The sequence below is a fragment of the Elgaria multicarinata genome, chromosome 7 (genome assembly GCF_023053635.1).
Source record: "Elgaria multicarinata webbii isolate HBS135686 ecotype San Diego chromosome 7, rElgMul1.1.pri, whole genome shotgun sequence".
Taxonomy (NCBI): Eukaryota; Metazoa; Chordata; class Lepidosauria; order Squamata; family Anguidae; genus Elgaria; species Elgaria multicarinata.
The window spans coordinates 641,226-667,415 of NC_086177.1; the positions used below are offsets into that span (position 1 = coordinate 641,226).

Here is a 26,190-nt window from a genome sequence, read left to right on the forward strand (position 1 = left end):
AAGGAGGACAGGGCTCCTGTATCTTTAACAGTTGCATAGAAAAGGAAATTTCAGCAGATGTCATTTGTATATATGGAGAACCTGGTGGAATTCCCTCTTCATCACAAGTTAAAGCTGCAGGAGCTATACTAGAGTGACCAGATTTAAAAGAGGGCAGGGCACCTGCAACTTTTAACTGTTGTGATGAAGAGGAAATTTCACCAGGTTCTCCATATATACAAATGACACCTGCTGAAATTTCCTTTTCAATACAACTGTTAAAGATACAGGAGTCCTGTCCTCCTTTTCACATGGTCACCCTATTTTAAGGCTTTCCCAGGTGATGTAACTGAATGATAGAATTGTATTAGAACCCATGGTAGACATTCTAGCCACAAATATTGATTTGTTTTGGTTAAATTTGAAAACTTTATCATACAAAAAGCAAATACATTTTTATAAATAAAACCTGTTAGAAGACAATTCTTCCTTCCCCTACTATCAGAAAAAAAGACCCTTTTAGGTATTACTTATGAATGAAACATTCCTTTTTCTATTTCAGGTGGTCATGCTGGCAATGTACAATCTATCCCTGGAAGGAACTGGCCGTCAAGGCTACTTTAGATGGAAGGAAGATATTTGTGCTTTCATTGAAAAGCACTGGAGTTTTTTACTAGGAAACAGGTAATGCCATTATGTTTTCTTAAAACTGAAAATAAAGAACAAAACTGAACAAAAGCTCAAATATAAGTTGAATGTAATGAATCACGTTTTCCTAGTTAAGAAAGAAAGAGAACCAGTATGTGTAGAACAGGGGTAGACAACCTGTTGCACATCCAGAGTTCTCAAACTTTCTACTCATAGGACCCACTGAAAATTACTGAGGTCCATCAGCCACGAAACAGGGTGCAGGTTGAGGTGGATCAGATGGTAATTTGCTGATACCATTTTTTATTTATCTTTAAACCATCATTGAAAATTTCTAAATTCTTTGCCACAGTGATTTACTTATGGTAGGGAGTTCCATAGTTCAACTTTTCTCATATTAAGTAGGAACTATCCTATCTCAGCCTTCCAATTTGCTCTAAATACAGAATATGTCTTATTTTATATTTTTGTTCTTCTAGAATCATAAAATAGAAGAGTTGGAAGGGGCCTATAAGGCCATCAAGTCCAACCTCTGCTGACAGCCATCTGTCAGGTATGTACATTAAAACAAACCTGACAGATGGCTGTCCAGCTGCATCCTAAAGGTCTCTAGTGTGGGAGAGCCCATGATCTCCCTACATAATTGGTTCCATTGTAGTAGTGCTCTAAAAGGAAGTTTTTCCTGATGTTCAGCCGAAATCTGGATTCCCGTACCTTGAGCCCATTATTCTGTGCCCTGTACTCTGGGATGATTGAGAATAGATCCTGGCCCTCCTCTGTGTCACAACCTTTCAAGTATTTGAAGAATGCTATCATGTCTCCCCTCATACTTCTCCTTTCCAGACTGAACATGCCCAGTTCTTTCAGTCTCTCCTCATAAGGCTTTGTTTCCAAACCTCTGATCATCCTCATTGCCCTTCAGTTTATCTTGAAGTGTGGTGCCCAGAATTGGACGCAATACTCAAAATGAGGCCTAACCAGTGCCGAATAGAGGGGAACCAGTACCTCGCACAATTTGGAAGCTATACTTCTGTTAATGCAGCCCAAAATAGCATTTCCTTTTTTCCAGCCACATCACACTGTTGGCTCATATTCAGCTTGTGATCTACAATAATTCCCTAGAGCTCCAGGTCATATAACTCACTCTTCCAATAACGGAATACCAAGTCAATGAACACCAGGTTCTGATCCAGTCAGACCGTACAGCAGTGGTGGCTTATATAAATCACCAAGGGGATCACGGTTGCTCACTCTGCACAGGGAGGCAATTCCCCTCCTAGTAGTATGGGCAGTAAGTCATCCCCTGTCTCTCTATGCTGTACATGTAAAGGGCATTCTAAATTGCTAGTTGACTGACTAAACTGTCTGGGTCTAGATTCGATGGACTGGGCGCTTCATCCCTGGTCATTGAACCTGGTGAGGAGTCACTTCAGGAATCTGCGTTTGGACCTGTTTACCTCCACAGAAAACATAAAAGTCCCAGCATTTTTCAGCAGATATTGGGGCCCAGGGGCGAACACCCTGACCACCAGGTGGCCAAGGAGACTGCTTTATGCTTTACTCCACCAGACATCATTTCCCTGGTCCTGACTCTGGTGAATTTCAGGGGGCAGAATAATTCTTATTGCCATAGAGACAATTGTTCCCCTGCCTCCTAAAGCCCACATTAGATAGTCCATACCACCTCTCCCTGTCCAGGGGCCACCTTTGTTGGGGCCCCATCCTGCATTGGAACCAGGGGTTCCTTGGGTTGTCAGCCTGGAGGTCGAGCACAACAACCTAAAGGCCTTGGGGGTACTCAGGGAAGGGTATTTCCACCCTTTGCAGCTGTAAGGCCCCCACCACCTCTAGGAGCTATGGGGCCACTTGTGAAGTCTGCATCTCCAGCTGTCCCAATCCTTTTCTGGTCTCTGTGCTTGCCCTGGTACTGTTCCTTCAGTCCAATTTGGACAAGGGCCTTAAACTTAATACTCTCAGGTGCCAGGTTTCTAGCATAGCTTGTGTGCTGGACTGCAATGCTCCTCAAGGCAATACGTCCCACATTCATGTCATTCACTTCCTCGAGAGCTGTTTTCAACTGGCTCACCCAATCATAGAATAGCAGAGTTGGAAGGGACCTACAAGGCCATCGAGTCCAACCCCCTGCTCAAAGCAGGAATCCACCCTAACGCATCCCTGACAGATGGTTGTCCAGCTGCCTCTTGAATGCCTCCAGTGTGGGAGAGCCCACAACCTCCCTAGGTAACTGATTCCATTGCCGTACTGCTCTAACAGTCAGGAAGTTTTTCCTGATGTCCAGCTGGAATCTGGTTTCCTTAAACTTGAGCCCGTTATTCCGTGCCCAGCACTTTGGGAGGATCGAGAAGAGATCCTGGCCCTCCTCTGTGTGACAACCTTTTAAGTATTTGAAGAGTGCTATCATGTCTCCCCTCAATCTCCTCTTCTCCAGGCTAAACACGCCCAGTTCTTTCAGTCTCTCTTCATAGGGCTTTGTTTCCAGACCCCTGATCATCTTGGTTGCCCTCCTCTGAATACGCTCCAGCTTGTTTGCATCGTTCTTGACTTGTGGAGCCCTGGACTGGATGCAATACTCTAGATGAGGCCTAACCAGGGCCGAATAGAGAGGAACCAGTACCTCCCGTGATTTGGAAGCTATACTTCTATTAATGCAGCCCAAAATAGCATTTGCCTTTCTTGCAGCCATATCGCACTATTGGCTCATATTCAGCTTGCGATCTACAACAATTCCAAGATCCTTCTTGTTTGTAGTATTGCTGAGCCAAATATCCCCCATCTTGTAACTGTGTATTTGGTTTCTATTTCCTAGATGTAGAACCTGGCATTTATCCCTATTAAATTTCATCCTGTTGTTTTCAGCCCAGCACTCCAGCCTATCAAGATCACTTTGAAGTTTGTTTCTGTCTTCCAGGGTATTAGCTATCCCACCCAATTTTGTGTCATCTGCAAATTTGATAAGCATTCCCTGCACCTCCTCGTCCAAATCATTAATAAAAATGTTGAAGAGCACTGGGCCCAGGACTGAGCCCTGCGGTACCCCACTCGTTGCCTCCCCCACAGTTTGAGAAGGTTCCATTGATAAGCACTCTTTGAGTCCGATACTGTAGCCAACTGTGAATCCACCTAATAGTTGTTCCATCTAGCCCACTTTTAGCTAGTTTGTTAATCAGAATATCATGGGGCACTTTGTCAAAAGCTTTGCTGAAGTCAAGATATATTACGTCCACAGCATTCCCACAGTCCACAAGGGAGGTTACCCTATCAAAATATGAGATCAAATTAGTCTGACAGGATTTGTTCCTGACAAATCCATGTTGGCTTCTAGTAATCACTGCATTGATTTCAAGGTGTTTACAGATTGACTTCTTTATAATCTGCTTCAAAATTTCCCAGGGATGGATGTCAGACTGACTGGTCTGTATGCTACATTGATTCCCCACCTGAAACTTGACATTGGTTCTCAAGGCCCTTATCTACCTCCTTTCAAACCTATGCATAAGGTGCCAATTCACTCTCTATGTTTTGTTGAAGTCCGCTGTCCTGGTGAGTGGTGACAATCGCATCCACCAGGGGGATCTCTGAATTGGGAGCACTGCCTGCTACGAATACCTTGTGTCGGTTCTTAACTGACAGGATAGTTTTCCTCCTAGATCCTGGCTTCTGCCCCAAGTCCGTTTCCACAGAAAACAGGAGTTGGTCCTGCTTTCCTTCTACACATTCCTCAGCTTCCTTGTGAGATGACTTGGCACTCCCTTGACCTACATAGGGTTCTTAAAGTTTACATCATCCGTACTAGGCCTTTTAGGGTACATCAGGCCCTTGTCATTATTTTTGGCTGTAACAAGACAGACAAGAGTGCCTCAGCCCCCTCCATTGCTAAAGTGGATCAAGGCCTGTATTGCAGAGTCTTGTAAGGCATCACAACCTCTCAGCCTACAGGAGTCTTAGCACATCCTACTGTGGTGTGTAGGGTGGCCATGAGGGCTCTGGATCTCTCATTTGTTACTCATTACAATATTTAGGAGTGGTTAGACACCGAAGGGGCCTTTAGTCACTAATACTTCAGGCTGTTTCTCGATGAATCTGGGGAGGACGGTCTTCTTCCCTTCTTTTCTGTTGTGTCTCACTCTGTATTGCTAAAGCTTTGATATGTTCCATACCTTTGGAGCTTGTAGAGAGAAGTCAGGGGAAAACTCAGGTGTTGTACTTACCATGAGCTGTTTTTCCCTGACTACTCCCAGAGTAGCTCCAATCACACCCATTCTTGCAAGTTAGAGGGTGGAATTTGGATGAGATCTTTCTCCACGTAGCCCTTATTGCTTACTTTGCTTCTAAACTCACATGTTATTTCATTACATTTTTTTGCTATTTGGTGTTGCTTCCTTGCTTGCTGACTAGTTCAGTAAAGGTTTTTTGTGCAATATCCTTTGGTTGTTGTCCCTCTCTCCTACTGGGGCCCGGCTGAGTTACTTTGGAGGGGGAATGTGGCTTCCTATTATCTTCTGTTGTCCTTCCGGACCGGGTTTCCCTCTAGACTTGGCAATTACTTTGACTAGGGAATTCAGGGAGGAGGCAGGGAGTGAATCTTTTTTTGAAGATTTGAAACATTCTGCCAATCAATGGGCAGCCAGAGGCTAAACCATACCTTTGGGGATACTCTAGGAAAAGTCAGGGAAAAACAGCTCACGGTAAGTGTAACAGCTATATTTTCTAGAAAAGCCTGATTTCCAATTTGGTGCAACATAGAACCATTCAGACCAATACTAAGCAGAATGTTTGATGATTGAATAAATCACTTACTACTCAAACACTGGTAATGGTATAATCAAGTATAGATCTTCTGGGGAGGCCTTTCTTTCGGTCCCACCATCGTCACAGGCACTCCTGGTAGGAATGTGGGAGAGGGCCTTCTCGGTGGCTGCTCTAAGGCTCTGGAACTCCTTTCCCAGGGAGACTAGACAGGCTCCCTCCTTACTATGTTTCTGGAGGCAGGCAAAAATGATTTTGTTCTGGCAGGCCTTTGAGAATAGTCTGGACCTTTGTTAATGTGCTGTTTTTTATATATTCAGGTATCTTTTACATTTTTAAAAATGTTTTACTACAGCTGGTATAAATTATATTTTTCACTTCTGTATATTTCTATTTCTTTTAATAATAATAATAAAATGTAGTAATATAGCACTTTATTACAAATAAAGTAAAGTACGTCAGCAGTTTACAGTACAATAATACATTCAACTCTACTAAATGCATTTACAGAAAAAATATCACAAAAAATATTCAGCAATGTAGTACAATATTTAACAATATACTAAACAATAATATGACACCAATATTCAAAAATATACTAAATACAAGTTTGCAGCAAAACAGAACAGTTAAGAAAAAAATAACTTGGTTATTCTCTCCTGAAGCAGTGCCTCCCAAGCTGTAGCTCCAGCCTTGCTTTTAAAGCCTCCGTGAGTTGGGGGTGGGGGGAGCCAATGGAATAGCTCACCCTTGATGGTCAGCATCTCTCCCCCTGAAGCAGTGCCTGTATATGTTTTAATTTTGTAAAGCCACCTTGAGTACTAGTATTGGGGGGAAAGGTGGAACAACAACAACAGTAACAACTGATATTACTACTAATAATAATTTGACTCACCCCCCTGCTGCCTGTCCTGCTGCAGTCCTCCTGCCTGAATAGTGGCACTGTTTCACCTCTGAAGGAGGTTTGCAGGATCAGGACAAAACTTCATACACAGCCTCCCCCACTCAGGAGGCATCTATCTGATCCACTATCAGACCCCTGTGCATTTACTCTGGAGGAGCAAAAGTCTGAAGTACTTCCCAAAGGGGGAGATGCCTAGAAAACCTATGGGTTTGCAGGATTGGGGCCAAACTTGACACACAGCCTCTCCTAGTTGGGACACACCCAATCCAACACCAAATCCCTTTGCATTTACTCCAGAGGAATGAAAATCACAAGTTCCCCCAAAAGGGGGAGATGACTATAACACCTTGGGGGTTTGCAGGATTGGGACCAAGCCGTCTGTCTCCTCTACTAAATAGGCAAATAATGCTCTATGAAAACCCTCCACCCTAACTCTGCAGCAAAAATCCCAGGTGCACCAAAAAGTAGGAGATGCCTACAATACCTTGAGGTTTGCAGGATCAGGACCAAACCTTATACCCTGTCTTCTCTACACTGCTGGCTTGGTCACTTTAACATATTCTGAAATGGAAAGCCAGTGAGCAGCAGAGTGACAGCTGTTTTGACTGCTCTTGTCTCACGGCTCTGTAGCCAGCCAAAATAACCCACTTTGACCACCAGACAACACAATAACCCATAATGGGTAAAATAACCCACTCTGCAGTGTATGGGTTATCAGAGTGGGTTATTTTGGATTAAAAAAAAAGCTCCCACCAGATGACACGATAACCTATGATGGATTAGTTAAGCCATTTTAACTGTTTTTATGTATTTTATTGTTGTAAGCCACCTTGGGAGGGCTTCTGCCCTGAAAGGCGGCCAAGAATTTTTTAAAAAAGTTTAATTAACCTATTATGGGTTATCGTGACCTCCAAACCCAGTCTATGCCTAACCTATATTACAAAGCTTTTGGAAGAATAAAGCTGAATAATTTCCTTGAGCTACTTGGATACAGATGTCATTTAAAAAAAAATAGATTACCATAGTGAAGTAAAATAATGCCCACCTAAAGATGCGAAGGCCCGGAAAATAACGTTTTTTTCCCGAAGCCTTTTTTGTTTTCTTTCTGAAAAATTGAAAAAATGAAGAAAAAACGGATTACGGGATGTTTTATTTTAGCATGATGAATAAAATGTTTAAGACGTCTCCAAATGATTTCTAAAAACTGTACAGCATCAAGATTATTACAATTTCTGTGCACCAAGGACAAGCAGATCCTAGGTTGCAAACTGAGACTACAACTCTCAAATGCAAGAACAAGATGCATTTCTGCTTCTAGGAGCACTGCCACTGAAGCACGGACTGAAACTAATAGTGATAGCTATAGGTCAGAAAACGAGTCTGATTAAATTTCATGCATATTCATTGAATTTTGGTTCCCCCTTTTTTCTCAGTTGTTTTCATGGGAATGGATGCTTTATGGCTTGACACTGGAGAAACATAAATAATTTTCTTTGTACTAGAAAATTATTTATTTGGTGGTTTCTTCGGTTGTTGTTTTTTAAAATTGTTTTTTGCCTGCTCCTCATAAACTGGGAGAACCAAACAGGTTCCTAACAGTTCAGGAGCTTGTAGCTCCATTGTTACCCAAAAAAGTAAAAAAAGTAAATTAAATTTGTAATAATTGTTTGAAAACACTAGTAATAATTTTATGCCAAACCAACTTGGACATAATTACGTTTTGTGTTCCTAAAGTAACAAAGTGACTTTCAATCTGTAAAAAGTGCTAATACTGCATTATTTCATTTTTTTCCGGAAATTTGTTTTTTTTCGAAACCCTCAGAAAAAAAACGTTTTTTCCCCATGGCTTCAAAATTTTCAGAAATTTTACATCTCTATGCCCACCCAAACATGGCCTTGGTCACATGTTTGATTTCACAGCATACAATTAAGACAAGCCTGTTCTATATAACATCTTAATGTTAAAATCACTGAAATAAAGAACAAGTGACACATTCAATGTATCTGAACTTAACTTCACTCATTCCTATTTTTGTAGCTTTTGCTGTACTTTGAAACTTTTGCTATACTCTGTGATACAGTCTCCCCTTCCCTCAAATAACTTTTCTGACTACAAAGACCATAGTCTCACCTTTCTTAACATTTAACAATCACAAAAATCTTTAAACTCTTAGGTTTAAAATTCATCTGGATAGGCCTGCCAGAAGTTATTAGTCTTCATGGCTGTCTTAAACTCAGAGTATGAATGAATCTTCTGATGAATCTTCTCCAGCAGGCCATTCCACAGTCTGGGGAGGCAGAAAAAAAGGTCCTCTGGGTGCCTATTATCACAATGCTAGGCAAGGATCTTTCCCTCCCTTTATCCAAATATCTCTTAAATATCTTCTCTGCTTCAGTGTGCAGAGAACAGAAATTCTAATCATGGACCCAAAGAAACAACAGAAAAAGTCCCACTGATTTCAATCAAGCTTACTCCCAGATAAATGAATATAGGATTGTGGCCTCTTCACATCTGTTCACTTTACTCTAGCAAATGCAAGCCCCTCCTGTCTAGGACAGCTATGCACTCACAGAACCTGGCCTCCTGGATCATGCAACCAGCTAGTGCTCTCCAGCAAGATGGTTTCAGAGCCGAGGAGATCCAGACACAAGTCAAGCCAAGCTACGCTATGCTGGAACAGAACAATTTTGGGACAAGACAATACTTTGCAAACAACCAGACATAACAGTCATAAACAAAAAAGAAAAACACAACTACCTCATTGACATAGCAATAACTAATGACAAAAATGTTGCAGAAAAGGAAGAGGAAAAGAGAGAGAAATATACATCACTGGCTATGGAAATTAAAGAACTGTGGCAGCAGGAAGAAGTTAAAATTAGTTAGTCATATCAGTAACCAGCATCACATCAATTTTTTAAATTTATTTTTTACAGAAAACCTTCAGAAACAAGACTTATCAAAATACATCCACACCAACATTCAGAAAGCATTCATACTTAAAACATGTTCAGTAGTCAGGAAATTTCAGATTCAGTAAAAGATAGCACGACTTAGCAAAGCCCATCATGTTCATCTAGAAAAAAAACACCACGAGGAAGAAAAGAGAGATAATAATAATAATGGCAACCCTGTTAATTTTTTAAAAGATTTTTTTTAAAGAAGGATGAGCAATTATCAGCAATTGTTACAAAATCTACATCATGCCAATTATTTGAAACGAATTGGACAGGAAGATCTATGGGTCAAAATCATTATTAAAAAAATGAATTACTATCTTCTAGCACCAGCTAGAGACCCACTTTTTCCTTTGCTCTACAGAGCAAGTAGGCATCGCTGTTGGGAAATAATTTCCTACATGACTCAAAATTTCTGATCCCAAGTTTCATGACCCAGCAAAGGTTTTAGGAAAACAGACACACAGAAAAACACACAGTCAGAGCAGACTAGGAAGTTGGACACTTAGCATTAAGTCTCCATGTGTCCCGGGGCAGAGAAAGACAAGGAGCAAGAGGAGCAAATCAAACACAAACACACACATACCATATGACTTAATGCACCAGCCTTCCCCAACCCGCCTTAGAATCATAGAATAGCAGAGTTGGAAGGGGCCTACAAGGCCATCTAGTCCAACCCCCTGCTCAATGCCTTCCCCAACCCATCTTGGCTGGGAATGATGGGAGCTGTAGTCCAACACATCTTGAAGATTTGGGAATACATAATACACAGTTGGGGTAACTGGACCCCCTGCCCAGATTATTTAACCTTTTAGGAAGGCAGTAAACACATTTTTTCTTTCTCCAGGGAAGCAGCGAGTCCTGGAAGCTCCCTCAGTGCCCCCCCCCCCCAGGCGTCCAAAAAAGGTTTCATGTAGAAACCAATGAAGACTGAACCCTTGGGCATCCCAAATGTCAATGGCCAAGGGGTGGATTGCTGTTTCTGCAATCAGCAAAGATTGGGCCATTGTTGGACTATTTATTTCAAATGTTATCCCGGTCTCTCAAAATATGGTCTAGAGTGTCTCTTTAATTTCTGTTCGCTCCTGTTTGTCCCCAGACCAATTGTGGTCTGACCTAAGATTTTGAGAGACCCAGATAAAATTTTAAATGCATAGCTATACATATAAATTCTGATAGATAGTAGAAATTGGTCCTTACTACATCTTATGCAGATCACATTCATTTCATAGAAGCTTCTGCAGGGGAACTTCCCAGTGGATAGTATATTAATTATGGGGTGGGTGAGTTACCAGTTGGTTTTTCTATCATAGGCAGGTATTGACCGAGCCCTGATGGTAGTGTCTACCTCTCTCCTGACCATAGCTCTCTTTTCAGAGGTTGTTTTTCTTTCTCTTGATTTAGAAAGAAGACTTCTACTTGGTGGAGCACTGTTGCTGGTTGTCTTTCTGTAGGAAGCCCTCTTTATTTTCGTTCAGGGGCCCAGGAATTTGGAGAACCAGGATGGTGGAAGCTTGTTCACAATAGGCCCCCAGCAATGAAGCCTGAAGGAGAGAAGCTTTCTGCATCTTCTCTAAAAACAAAGGGTAATGCTTTCTAAACTCCACATAGATTTGCACATTTAAAAAATATGAGTTTGGGGCAGGAGGGAGGATGTGTGTCAGCTTTGAGGATTTAATGGAGAGCAAGCTAGAGGGTTGCACTTCTGTGCTATTGACACTAAGTGTCACTCTACTTCAAATGTAGAAAAGGGTGAAGAATGAGCCATAATGTAGGCACCCTGCATTTTTAATACCTACTAGTTAAGATCTCTTGACAGTACTGCATAGGATGGGAGGGTTTGGGGTGGGGAGAGAGGGCTCTAGCTCCTTATACTTACCATTATTATTTTCCTGCCTGCTATTGCTTCTTTGCCTCCCTTGCTTTCATTCCTACCCCTTCTCAAACACATCTTGTCATCCACTCAGCATCCCTGATTTTACTTTTCTATCCCTGCCTCTCTTCTTTTCACTGCTTCACTGCTTCTTTTCACTGCTTCCTTGCCTGTCTCCTCTCTTTCTAACATGTGGATTTAAAAAGTTCAATGTATATGACAGAGATGTCTCTTTCCCACATTCTGTTTTATGTAATGTGTGGATTTGAAATATGCAAGCACCCATTTATCAGAACTAGTATTAATATTTTCCCATATCTGAAAGGTGCCTTGTTCTTGTATTTTCCTTTTAAAAAACTTGACCTTCTGCTGAATTCTTTACATAGAAGTAAATATTGCCCTTGTTTTAGTCAAGTTCTAAAACTGATATTCTCTGTGCTTGTTAGAACAAATACACTACTTGTTCTCTAGCAGGTTCAAAACCATCTTTAGATCCGATCATTACAGTGGAGGGACTTAGAAAGCGAATGAGCCGCAATCCAGTAGAATCTGCCATGGAGCTGAAAGAGAAAAGGTCTCGCACTCAGGAAGCCAAGGACATCAGGAGAGCACAGAAAGAGGCAGCTGGCTTCCTGGACAGGAGTACATCCTCCACACCAGTGAAATTCGTTAGTCGAAGTCGTCGTCCTGAGATTATACTTGAGAAAGGAGAGGTAGTTGACTTTTCTTCCATGAGCTCCTCTGATCGAACACCTTTAACAAGCCCATCTCCATCTCCTTCTCCGGATTTCTCTGCTCCTGGAACACCAGCTTCACACTCAGCTACACCCAGCCTCCTCTCAGAGGCAGATCTTGTTCCAGATATAATGCCACCTCAGGCTCTATTTCATGGTAAAAGCACCTTTAATGTTTCCTTGTCTGTTATTGTTTATTAGATCTATTTTACGCAATTATTTCTTGACCATGGTTGTATTGCTTGTAATGTTTAACATCTATTGCTTGTAATGTTTAACATCTATCACAACCAAGCACTATGATACGTATTCTCCATTATTTTAATGACTACAGTACCTGGAAGATTGTGATTAATGGTTTATATACAAGCACTTATCAATGGTATTATACTATTGTTAGTATTAATTTAACTAAGGAAGTGTGCTTCTGACTATCACATGTGATATACCATCTGTTTTAATCTTACTATTGGATGGCTAGTTAACGTTTCCAGTTTATTCCTCTAGAAACATGTATGTGGCCAAAGAAGAAGAAGAAATACTATGAGTGCTGTTTCTTTACTAATGGATATATTTGGTCTTCTATAAAGGGCATTATTATAGTAGTCTTTAATGCCGGAAAAATGCTTAACAGTGGTAATTTCTTTTCCTAACTACACAAACAATAACAGTGTGTTCAATTTGGCAGTTGTAGATTGCCAATATAAGAGCTATTTTTTATTGACAAGAAAAGTTGTCTGAATATGTATGTTAATAGGAAATCAGCTTTGGTGTTGTGTGTTTAGATTAGGGTGGGCAGTCTAGGCTCTCTACCAATATGTGAGATATTTTCCTAACTACACAAGGCAACCTTGCTCCATTTCTGAGCAGTTGACAGGCTTTGTTGGAAAGAAAAGTCTGTGTTTATTATGGCAACTTCTCCTTTGTGCCCAGCATTTCAGGTTCCATTGTTTTCTCAGCTCACAAGAGAGCATTAACCAGTCCTTTGGAAAGGGTAACCCTATGCTCAGGCTCTGCCTTAGTATGAACAGCAGGGTCTTTTTGCTGCTTCTGAGCTTCAAGCCTTTTTTTCTCTTCCTTCCCTAATGCTCCTAGATAGTTTGGAAGGGGAATATTGGGATTAGCAATGCTTCCAACCCAATTGGGCAGTACTGCACCAGCATCACTACTCTGCTTCCTATTGGATCCCCCTGCCACAGAGAAGGAGAATACAGCCAGTGTGTTCCGCATCTGTTTGAACCTTGGTCTGGGAAAGGGATGCTGTGCAACCAGGTGTCATGCTATAAAGGACTTTTGAGTGGGGAGGAAAGCTCATGCATGCCCACTGTCTAAAAGAGGTCTGCTTTCAGTTTTGTGGCCACACCTGAAGGAGGTGATGAGTGGGAACCACAAACCTTCCTATCCCACCTCTCTTTTTTTCCTCCCAGGTTATTGGTGGGTGAATTAATATTTAAAAAAATGGTCTGGGATGTCTCTGCAACACTAGCTAGGGAATAATGAAGCAAGGCATGCAAAAAGAGGAAGAATAATGCCTTAGGCTCTAGCTCTTTCCTTAGCAGCAGAGGAATAGGTCCAAATGCACTCAAAAGCTCTGGCTGTGTTCAGGGCCTGAAGATATGGGACTAGTCTCCATGTTTTCCCTGCCCCCAGGTATGGTTGAATTTCCAATGAGGGCCCTGACCCTCAGCATCTTCCACCAAGCCAGGGGCCACTCAGTCACACCGATGGTGATCTGGTGGAGAAGGAGGAGGAAGAGGTTGGGGGCTTCTGTGAGTCTCCCTTGGAATCTGAGAGGGAGGGAGGGGAGCTGTCTAGGGTTATCCTGTTTTTAAACCTTCCCAGTCATACTGACTGAGGCAGTTAGGGATGTTACAGCTAGGGGAATCTTCCTCTTGCCTCCTCACCCCTGATAAACCGAATTACCTTCGGTTTAGAGAGTCTACTTGCAGTGGTGTTTACAATTTCACTGACATGCCCAATTATAGTCTTACCAATCCTACATCAGGGTCAAAATTTCAAAGCCTCTTCCTTTGGCTATTACTGTACTTTCCTCACACTGATATTCTGAAGAACAAATTCTCCGGGATTCTCTGGGCAGCTAACAGGGTAAAAATAATGACTCTGCCCATCTTCCCTATCCAACAGAGTGATCTCTGCCTACTTAATACTGGCAACATTGCTCTGGACTCATGCTCTCTTACCTGAAGAATCCTCACTTCCCAGGGGCAAAACACCCAAAGGTGAGGCTGAACAAACCAACAACAACCAAGTTCATGGTGGATTCCTCTGTGAATTGCCTTTAGTTTTCAGACAGGCCCAGCCATAGCCTAAGAATGGGGGGATTTGAGGGACTGCACAAGGGGGTACACGAGATAACAGCTGCCTTGCCTATTTGCTCCTGTGATTAAATAAAGTAGCAATATGTAGTCCATATAAGCTCTTAAATCCCAGGGGAGATTAGGAATGTCTCAAGGCATCCACCTAGCTAAAGAGCATGTCCTTAAAACTTAATGTTATGTGATGGACCTATAATCCCAGGAGTCCATTGGAGGCCTTGAACACAGAAGAAGGAGACAAAATGGACTCTTGTTCTGATAAGTGGCACATTGGGAATAAGGTGACAGCAGATGTAGTAATGGATATTACAGCAACCATTCAGAAACACGGGGAAGACATGGCACAGGAGTGGGCAATCCACCCTTAAGCCACTTGAGAAGTAATTGATAATGCTATTGCTCAAGTCCCCATGATGATGATGATGATGATGATGATGATTAAAATTTATATACCGCCCCATAGCCGAAGTTCTCTGGGCGGTTTACAATATTACCAGAACAGCAGATGAAGCACTCTGGGTGGGGATACAGCACGAGAGCAAATTGCAGAGATTTACACAGGCCACCCGAGACATGTATCAGAAGTTTGAGGATTTGGAAAACAGAAGCAGATGCCAGAATATTTGTATTTTGTGGCATTCTAGAGTTGGAGGAAGGCAGAATTTGTGGTGCACTGGCTGTAGGGCATCATCCCAAACCTGCAGCTTTCAGCAGCAAATATTGAAACGGCCCACCACACAGTAGGCCCAGAGACATTGTAGTTTGCTTTGTGAGCTTCATAGCCCAAGTGGGGCTGATGTAGGCATTGTCCTCTCAATTTAAAGGCAGTCATGTTAGGGCTTTTTCCAAGACCTGAGTGCAGAGATTTAGAAGTGATCATTTCTGTCCTTCACAGCTAAACTCAGGGATGCTAAACTTAGATATCACTGGGACTTCTGCTTTCACTTATTGGTCTGCTCTGAGGGCACCACAAACTCCGCTGGTACCATTCATAAGGCAAAAGGCAATTTTCATTCCTATCCCCACCAAATGAGGATATTCTGGATGACATTGAGGAAGAGAGCTGCACTGCAGACAACCCAGTCTGAAAACTGAAAGCCGAAAGGCTACTCACCAACCTCTGAAAAAGGAGATCTATTGTCTGATGAAAGACTTCTACACTCAGAACTGATCCATCAGAAGAAATAGATATTAATAGAGATCATACCATGAGCACCCTGAAAACAGCAGGTGAGATGAATGGGAGATTATGAACACGGACTGAGACTTTGGGCGCATACCAATTAATATGCAGATCTTAAGTCATATTTACATGTACTGAGATACATGTGGTGGTAAGCTTATATAGACTGATGTACATGCAGAGTCCGTGCACACATCAATGCCAATGCCTGTCAGTTTCATAAAAGTGACAACAATTCATGAAGAGATGAAAATTCTGGACAGAAACTCTGAAAATAAGACCAGGTGATTTAATGGTATCTATTGATCTGTTGTGAAGCACCTCTTTACATCCTGATATTCCTGGCTCACCTTGCTTCCTAAGATTTGCCTGTATAAGTGAACCAGCACAGGGTTCTGTTTGAGCACTCATATGCTCATAGGATATTTCTGAGGTTTAGCACATATCAGGCAAAGGGGTGCCCTAACTTGATGACTTCTGATTGGGTCACAGTCAGCAGATTAGGGCAAACAGAATATAATAGAAATACTCTGCCTATTGAAACATCGTAGCAGATCTGACAAAGAGTGTCTTTCTTCCAGTTCAGAGATGCCTATACCTTGTTGTTTTTCTGGGCACAGATGTAAAGAGAATCCTCCTATTCCTGCATAGGAGAGACAAGATCTGATCAGTGAGTTCTAGAATCCCCACAAGTTAGGCTTATATGTCTATCCCACCTACAGGAAGTGATGCTCTCCTGAATAAGTGTCTATTCAAAGCCTCTCCAGTAGCTTTTGCTCTCTCAAGTAGTTGATTTAGATCAGGATTCCCAAGTTCAGAACCTCTCCCCTTTGGTGGATCAACCCCCAAATCTAGCAATAGGGATGCTCTTGAGGGAACCACTTCGCATATATGTCACTCTGAAAGTGAATCTCTCAGGATGGGGATCCACTGTGAAGGGAGTGTGATACAAGCTAGTGGCTAGTTGCAAAATCTATATCCATTGGGGCTGAGAGCTGCCAGGTTTGTCCCTCAGACATTCTTCAGCAAGCTATTCCATAAGCATGCCCTGATCCATATGGACAGTATTACTTTCAAAGCTCACATCAATTGTCAAAGCAGAACCTGTTCAAGTACCATACATCACTGCTCGTTTTGTCTTGTCCAGGCAGAAGAAAACCATCTATTTTTTTCAGGAGCATATGGGCTCCCAGAACTGCCACATCCTCAACAAGGGGAGTGGGATTCTCACCAGGATTTTTTTTTTCAGAGGCTCACTCACAGTTCATTTGTGTTCGTGATTGAACTATATGCATCTAGCAACAACATCGAGACAGCTCAGAAGTGCCATGCTCGATCAGACCAAGGGTCCATCTGGTCTAGCACTCTGTTCACACAGTGGTCAACCAGCTGTCAACCAGGGAACCACAACCAGGACATGGTGCAAGAGCACCCTCCCCAACAGCTCTCCATGTTCCCCAACAGCTAGTGTATACAGGGTTCTTCTTCGTGGTCTCTGTGCATCACACTTTATGGGGGCTGCTTTGACCTGCTGAGATAGCTATTACTTTCTTTTCACTTAGTTTTTCTTTCATAGAATCATAGAATAGTAGAGTTGGAAGGGGCCTATAAGGCCATCGAGTCCAATCCCCCGCTCAGTACAGGAATCCACCCTAACACATGCCTGACAGATGGTTGTCCAGCTGCCTATTGAATGCCTCTAGTGTGGGAGAACCCACAACCTCCCTAGGTAACTAGTTCCATTGTCGTACTGCTCTAACAGTGAGGAAGTTTTTCCTGATGTCCGGCCGGAATCTGGCTTCCTGTAACTTGAGCCCATTAGTCTGTGCCCTGAACTCTCAGATGATCAAGAAGAGATCCTGACCCTCCTCTGTGTGACAGCCTTTCAAGTATTTGAAGAGTGCTATCATGTCTCCCCTCAATCTTCTCTTCTCCAGGCTAAACATGCCAAGTTGTTTCAGTCTCTCTTCAAAGGGCTTTGTTTCTGGACCCCTGATCATCCTGGTTGTCCTCCTCTAAACCTCCTCCAGCTTGCCTGCATCCTTGTTGAAGTATGGTGCTCAGAATTGGATGCAGTACTCAAGATGAGACCTAACCAGGGCCGAATAGAGGGGAACCAGTACCTCATGTGATTTGGAAGCTATACTTCTATTAACACAGCCCAAAATAGCATTTGCTTTTTGTAGCAGCCACGTCACACAGTTAGCTCGCATTCAGCTTGTGATCTACAACAATTCCAAGATCCTTCTCGCTTGTAGTATTGCTGAGCCAAGTATCCACCATCTTGTAGTTGTGTATTTGGTTTATTTTTCCTAGGTGTAGAAGTTTGTTTCTATCTTCCAGGGTATTAGCTATCCCACCCAATTTTGTGTCATCTGTAAATTTGATAAGCGTTCCCTGCACTTCCTCGTCCAAATCATTAATAAAAATGTTGAAGTCCACTGGGCCCAGGACTGAGCCCTGCGGTACCCCACTCGTTACCTCCCCCACAGTTTGAGAAGGTACCATTTATAAGCACTCTTTGAGTCCGATTCTGCAGCCAACTGTGGATCCACCTAAGAGTTGTTCCATCTAGCCCAATTTTAGCTAGTTAATCAAAATTAACTAGTTAATTTTAGCTAGTTAATAAAAATATTATGGAGCACTTTGTCAAAAGCTTTACTGAAGTCAAGATATATTATGTCCACAGCATTCCCACAGTCCACAAGGGAGGTTACCTGATCAAAGAATGACGTCAGATTGGCCTGGCAGTATTTGTTCTTGACAAATCCAGACTGGCTTCTAGTAATTACTGCATTGTTTTCAAGGTGCTTACAGACTGACATCTTTTATAATCTGCTCCAAAATTTTCCTAGGGATGGATGTCAGATTAACAGTTCTGCAGTTCCCAGGTTCCTCCTTTTTGAAGATAGGGACAATATTAGCCTCCTCCAGTCGTTAAGCACTGATTTTACAAAGATAATAGACACTGGTTCTGAGAGTTCTTCTGCCAGCTCCTTTATTATTCTTGGATACAGTTCATTGGGTCCTGGAGATTTGAACTCATTCAAAGAAATTAGGTGTTCCTTGACTATTTTTTTTAATCAATCTCAAACTGCAAGTCTACCCCTTCAGCTTGTACTTCACTTTTGCCAGGAAGGTCATAGACCCGCTTTTGGGAGAAGACTGAACCAAAGTAGGAATTGAGGAGTTCTGCCTTTTCTTTGTCACCAGTTATCAATTTGCCATCCTCCATTGAGTAGTTGAACCACAATTTCTCTTACTATGCACATACCTCTAGTTCCTTCCTCCACTTTCTGTAGGAGAAAGTTATCAGCCACACATGTCAGGAATTTCTTGGAAGGGCCACCTTTGGCAGAATTTGTTTCCCAACAGATATCAGGGTAATTGAAATCCCCATTACTACTACATTGCACTTCCTTGAAACAGTGGTGATTTGCTTTCCAAATGTTTCATTCTCGTCTTCTCCTTGATTTGGGTGGTTGGTAGTAGACTCTGATTATCATGTTCCTTTTCTTCTTTGCCCCATGTATTTTTTAACGTACAGTGCAACTCTACCTCCCTTTCTATTTCTTCTGTTCTTTTTGAACAAGTTGTACCCATCAATTGCTATATTCCAGTCATGGAGTCATCCCACCTAGTATTATTATTATTATTATTATTATTATTATTATTATTATTATTTATTTATATAGCACCATCAATGTACATGGTATACCTTTCGAGTCGTATTTGCCTTTATGTATTAAGAGTTCAAGTTCGTTCTGTTTGTTTCCCATACTCTGGGCATTAGTACATAGACATCAAAGACTATGTGGTTTATGGTCTGGCTTCTTGCCTACATTATTGCGAAGACTATTTGGGGGCACTGTTTGAGCTGTTCTCTCTGTACTTTGTGGTCTCTGTGCATCACACTATGGGCTTTGCGCCTGTGTCGAGCCTGGCTTCGGAAAGTTTTTCTAGCTGAAAGTCATTTTTGGCAGGAACCCTCCCCCCCCTCAGTTACTTTGCAACCACCATAGCTGATGCTTCTTAGAGAGCTTTCTCTGTGAGCATTGATTACCTGAGTGTTTATTTCTTACCATATATCTCTTAAATTGCTTCAATCTTCGCTTTAACCTTTCTTCATTCTTCTTCAATTTGTTTTTATTAAATTTACTTCTCTTCTTTCTACCTATTCTTGTGTGGCCCTTAAGGCACCGTTCTGAAAGTGCGTCTGCTTTGGTAGCAAGTTACCTGCAGGGGACGGTCACTCACTTTGTCTGTTGTGTCTTGGAGAGACACACGTAGTTGAGACTTGCCATCATTGCCAGTCTTTTTCAAAGCAGACAAGGAGGCATAGATCCGACTGTGTCAAAGCAGAGCTCTGGAAGCAGACTCTTCAGAGAGCGGGAAAAACCACTTGCGGGGAAAAACACTATCGCCACCGCCGCTGTGATGGCGTCTCAGCCCTCGACATCGACAGATCCCTCGATGTCGACAACTCATTTGGACCTGTCGACAGTGGGCTGTTCTCTTTCAGTTTCCACAGCTAAAAAGATAACAAAGAAGTCTAAGAAAGCCAAGTTGCCTCCCAACACCCATGCCAAAAAGAAAAAGAAGAGGCCATCGACATCACAGGTCTTGTCGGCAGTGCCACAACCACCAACTATAACAGAGAGTTCAAACCCGGTAGAACGCCCAGCAATTGAACTTCTCTCAACAACTTCAGAGGGCGAGATTAGAGAGCCCCTGACTCCGATGCAATTGTCATTACCGTCTCTGACCCAACAAGAGACTATCGACACTGGAGATCGCAATCGTCAGTTTACTGATGCCGAACTTGTATATCACCAAACCGCTCCACATTGCCAGCCTACTACCTGGGCAAGATCACGAGAGCCCAGTGTGCCACGTACCTGGCACGGCAGATATGAACATGAGACACGATTTCCTGAATCGAGATTGCGACACTGGTCACCTTCAGTGTACTGTACAGGGATGATGACACCTCTCAGTATTACAGATCTTACCGAAGTATATCTAGATCCCCTAGACGTGATTGGGAATGATATTCCGAATACTCATACCTACCATCCACAAGGGAGTATAACCCCAATTACAGCAGGGGAGACAGGATATTTATGCAGACGATGGCTACATTACAACCACCCTCTAACATAAAGGGACACACATGTGTCTCCGCTACCGACCTCACTACCGATACCCAGCCAACCAGTACATCAAGAGGAACGTGCGCCCTTGGCAACGAGACACCCCACATCTCCCACCTCGGCAGAGGGCTATGACTCTGGCTCATCCTTGACATCGGCAGCACCGCCATCACCCTCACCTGATGAGGCAGTCAGAACTAAGGGCCAGGCATCACCTTCCAAAGATATGGGAACGTTTGCCGAGCAAATACTGCGTATGGCTCATGCCTTAGGAGTTGATGCGCAACGACCACAGGAAATGGGTGAGGACCCCATATTCGATCCAGTCTTCACAGAAGCATTGACCCCTGTGGAGATACCCTTTTTGCCATTAAGCAAACGTGGATGTTCATTCTCTTCACCGGTGGACAAAGATTCATAATCTTTTGGAAAATGTCCGATTTTGACAGAAGCCTCCATCCCGTACCCTCACGACGGATGTGTCAACAACCGGATGGGGAGCTCACTGCAGCACCCTGCAAGTCCAGGGCCACTGATCACCGTGCGAAACATCATACCACATCAATTTCCTAGAGCTGGAAGTTGTCAGGAAAGCTCTGATGGCATTCGAAGTAGACCTAGCAAATTTCCACGTTCAAGTGCTCACAGACCACAGTACTATGGCACATCAACAAGCAGGGGAGCACCTGATCACCGAAACTTGTCGATCTCACACTTCGAATATTTCAATGGACTATTCCCAGAGCGATACATCTTACAGCACTCCACATTGCTGGAGACAACAATATTCTTGGTGACTCTCTCAGCTGCAAGTTCCATCTACATCACGAGTGTCAATTATCAAGGAAGAGTACTTGACTACCTCTACAAAAACCGGGGCTGGACGACAGTGGACTTATTTACCACTGCAGACAACAAGATGTGCAGACACTTTTGTTCGAGAGCGGGCATAGGACAAGCATCAATGGGAGATGCTTTCCTGTACACTTGGAAAGATACTCTGTTTTACATTTTCCCGCCATTTCCCCTTCTGCACAAAGTAGTGTCGAAGATCATACGGGACGCGACAGACTGTATCCTAATTGTCCCTTGGTGGCCCAGACAGGCATGGGTCTCCCCTCTAGTTCGACTCATGAGGGGACATACCTACCGTTTCTACTATTGTGCAATTGAGGTGGAATATGCCACCCCGATCTTAGCACACTAAAACTCACAGCTTGGAGGATTTATCGCACTTAACTATAGAATGTGATCCAACCACCAGGACTAACAACCATACCACGACATCCTATCTCATCGGACATCCATGAGGTTCTCTCCGCATCGACGAAGCCATCTACTAGGGTCTAATATGTCAGAAAATGGAGATCCTTCTGTGCTTTTGCAGCAGAACATGCTTTTCAACCAGATTGGTGTTCGGTTGTCAATATTTTGACCTTCCTACACTATCTCTATAAGAAGGGACTTAAATACTCCTCTGTTCGAGTATATTTGGCAGCATTATCTGCGCACAGTGGAGAAATCCAACACAAGACTCTTTACTCCACACCATTAATAAAGATTTTTTTTGTGTGGATTAAAAAACTTAGTACAACCAGTTAGACCCATCACCCCAGAGTGGAGCTTGTCAGTCATCTTGAATGCGCTCACTACTAAACCCTTCGAGCCACTTGCTATGGCGCATATCCATCTCTTGTCATGGAAAGTCGCTTTTCTCGTAGCCATAACGTCGGGAAAATGAGCAGGCAAGTTTTCTGCTCTATGTATTGATTCACCATTCATGGTTTTTCATAAGGAAAAAGTAGTCCTTTTTCCTTATGAAAAACAATTTTTTGCCTAAGATTGTGTCTGATTTTCATATCAATCAACTGATCGTTCTACCTACCTTCTTCCCATCCCCATCGACAGATTTGGAAGAAAGACTACATTGTCTAGAAGTATGGACAGCGCTAACTTTCTATAAAGACAGGACACAGTATTTTTGTAAAACACAAAGACTCTTTATTTGTTATGGTGGCAAACAGAAAGGGCAAGCACTTTCCACTCAACAGCTTGCTACTTGGATAGTTTATACTATCAAGCTGGCATATGAGCTATTGAAATTACAGCTCCCACAAGCAGTCAGGGCGCACTCCACTAGAAGTGTGGCCACATCGATGGCATTTGCCAGAGGAGTTCCGCTGGAAGACATTTGCAAAGCGGTGACTTGGTCACGATTGCTGACCTTTGCCAAACATTATAACGTTGACATTCATTCCAGACATGACTCCTCGTTCGGTACAGCAGTTCTGTCTGCAGTTCTACAATGACACCGACCCACCTCCGGTAAGTGCATTAGCTTGGTAGTCGCCCATAATGTGATGCACAGAGACCACGAAGAAGAAGAGCAGGTTGCTTACCTGTAACTGTGGTTCTTCGAGTGATCATCTGTGCAGTCACACAACTCCCCCACTGTCCCCTTTTCGGTGTCAACCTGTTGATACGGAAGAGTTCTGTTTTTCCTCTCGGTACCGAGATCGACACATTGGTCACAAAGGAACTGAGGGGAATGTGGGAATGTGCAGGAGCGTGCGCACTGGACAGTGGGGGAGGGTTCCCACCAAAAATAAAGACTTTCAGCTAGAAAAACTTTCTGAAGCCTGGCTTGGTGCAGGTGCAGAGCCCATAGTGTGACTGTACAGATGACCACTCAAAGAACCACAGTTACAGGTAAGCAACCTGCTCTTACGGTGCATAAGTCTTAATCCATTGTTGCCTCGAAGTTTACGTCTCCCTCCTCCATAGGATCAGTTTAAAGCCCTCCTGATGAAATTTTTCATGCAGTGGCCAAACACATTCTTCCCAGTCCTTGTGAGGTGCAACCTGTCCCTTGCCAGCAGTCCATCTTCTAAGTAGTGTAGCCCATGGTCCCAGAATCCGAATCTCTCACGTCGGCACTCTCTTCGTAGCCGGTCGTCACTTGGAGTATTTTTCCTTCCCTTTCTATTCTTCTTCCAAGAACTGGGAGGATGGATAAGAAAACTATCTTGGCCCCAAAGTTCTTGAGTTTCTTTCTCAGAGTTTCAAAGTCTGACGTGATTTCTTTGTAGCTCCGCTTGGCAGTATCATTTGTTCCCACATGGATGAGAAGAAAAGGATATGTGTCAGTGGGCTTTATGAGCTTTGGCAACCCTTCAGTCAAATCTCTAATCTGTTCTCCAGGGAGACAGCATACCTGGCAAGAGCCCCTCCTTATACTCCTGGAGTCCCACGGGGAAGGGGGGGGATGCGAAAGCCATCTAGGCTAGGATCACAGACTGGATATGGGATCACTACCCACGTGTGGTGTCAGTAGGGCAAGGCGGAGGAAGCTTCCCCCTTAGGTCTCCCAAGCTTTATGTATCTCATTTATCTGCATGCAATATGCTGTAAGTAACCCCTGCAGGGCTTTCGCAGGGACATGCCAATGCCAGCCGCACTTAATAAATGCTTAGACCTATATGCTGCCTCAAAGTAGTGATTTCTGTATTTGCTGGGTGGCCGTGATGGACATGTATCAGTGTTTTATGGGGATTGTGTAGTGGTGTTGTGTCACATCAGTGATGTGCAAACTTACACATGTACCTAGCAGAGCATTGGGTTTGTTGGGAGAGGGAACAGTCGGTCCTTCTTCATCCTTAGTAGTGGTGGGAGAAGGGACCTGGAGGTGGAGAGAAGGTTGTTTCTTGGATCACATCACGGCAAGGCAACAAAATGGAACATGCAAGAAATAATTTTGAGCAGGGTTTGGTGGCCCTGGGGCTTCTAAGTGCTCCTTCCGGGAGAGGGAAATCAGCAGAGGCACTTATGTAGCTTGATACATTGCCAATAAGGGTAAGGAAAAGCGGGTGCTGCTCTCAAAATAGCAGCATGCACAGGACAGCGCCGCAGCACTCAAAATGGCCTCCCAGGTAAGAAAAAGTGGACGCCACACTCAAAATGGCAGCATGCACAGGACAGCACCATAGCGCTCAAAATAGCCACTCGGGTGAGGGAAAGTGGGTGTTGCACTCGGAACTGGCGATGAAGGAGATGGTGGAGACTGTCCTGACTGGTGAGAGGGGGTGGCACACATATTCCTGAATGCCAAGTGTCCTGTCCAGTGATGGACGTGTTGATTGTCTGGTTCAACATAGCAGAAGAAAACATGGCTTTGGATGAAAGAAGCGGTCATATGATGGTGGGCGCTCAGGTGTTCGTACTGGAAAGGACGCTGGGATATGGGGCAAAGCACAGCTGAATGGTTTGTGTTTAGCATGTGGTTTAGGGAACCAGGAAATGGGCTGGGCTTATGGTGTAGTGTATGACAGCATGATTTGTGGTTAGTGCTAATTCCAGAGAACCACAGTTTCGCTAACCACAGTCTCTGAAATTTCGTCTGAACAGGTCCTATGATTCGCCCAAGGTTGCCCTGTGAGCTTTTAACTATGCTCCAAAAGTGGGAGGGCATCATCCTTTCAGGAAGGGACATCAGATTTACTTTTCTGTAAATCAAAGCCTCTTTAAAATAACAAATGGGGGAATTGAGTGTACCAGTTTATTTTGGAGAGGGTAGTGCCAGACTGAATTGTACAGGATAATTGCTATGCATCTTTTCACATTAAAGCCACAGTCTCCTTAGATGGACACTCTGTATTGTTTAAACTGTCACAATATTTATGAAATATTTTGTTCTGCTTATAGATGACGAAGAGATGGACGGTGATGGTGTCATAGATCCAGGAATAGAGTATATCCCACCACCCAGTGTGCCAGTAGGAATGATCCGAAAGAAGGTAAAGACATCTGAGCAAATTAAGCAAGAGCTGGAGAGTGAAGAAGAAAAAATAGAAAGAATAGAAGGTTATGCTGAAAACCCTGATAATACACATGGAGCCTTTCAGGACCGGGCTCGAGACAAACGGAAGACGCAGCTGATCCACAAGGATGTGAAGTCCAATATGCCCAAGTACATGCCTGTTAGTATCTATGAAGAAAAGCTTCTTCTGAGGAGCTTGGAAGCCTGCCCGAATGCTGTGGCCATGACTCCTGAAGCTTGTAGACTGAGGCGCAAGTTGATAGTCCGACAGACCAAGCGAGAAAAAGGACTACCCCTATTAGATATGGATAATATTGTGAATGCTGCTCTTCTCCTAGTTGATAGGATTTATGGAGCCAACGAAGGAAGTGTTGTCTGTTTGCCAGCAAGTTATGCCGTGTACAGAACTACCAGTCAGGACTTCAGAATCTTGGATCGATACCAGGTTAATATTTCAAAATGCAACTATTCTTTCAGTAACTCCCACACTGTGGATAGGGATAGTGGGCAAAGAGGACAGGGGCCTTTTAGACCATACAGCAGACTTCTAGGTTCTATTTGTTGGGTAAATCTCTACAAATCATTGTTCATAGAAACATCAGTTGTGAAATTCCACTAAATGGAATAGAGGAATGTTACTTTTTAGGACAGTCTGCTCTAACCTCCTTTCAGGATGGTGAGCATTATGGTGTTTTTGTGAAGGCAACTATGGTGGCCATTTTAGCTTGGTTCATATTCATGTGGTCTAGCTGCACTCAGCTTAATATTTTTGGTTCCCCTAATTATTAGGAGTAGAAATAACTACTTTTTCCTGATATCTATGTTTTGCTAACTTGGAA

General features: G+C 43.1%; 1 protein-coding gene across 2 annotated transcripts in view; it reads left to right on the plus strand.

The window, feature by feature from the left end:
• Nucleotides 1-26,190, plus strand: part of KAT14 (lysine acetyltransferase 14) — a 75,310-nt gene that overhangs the window by 30,266 nt on the left and 18,854 nt on the right. The window contains exons 3-6 of one of the 2 annotated variants that reach the window (XM_063130042.1): nucleotides 542-663; nucleotides 10,661-10,842; nucleotides 11,604-12,020; nucleotides 25,237-25,328. In XM_063130042.1, the coding sequence (XP_062986112.1) occupies nucleotides 542-663; nucleotides 10,661-10,842; nucleotides 11,604-12,020; nucleotides 25,237-25,328 (813 nt within the window). Of the gene's footprint in view, nucleotides 1-541; nucleotides 664-10,660; nucleotides 10,843-11,603; nucleotides 12,021-25,236; nucleotides 25,797-26,190 lie in introns of both variants that reach the window. The other variant, XM_063130041.1, reaches the window with a different exon arrangement.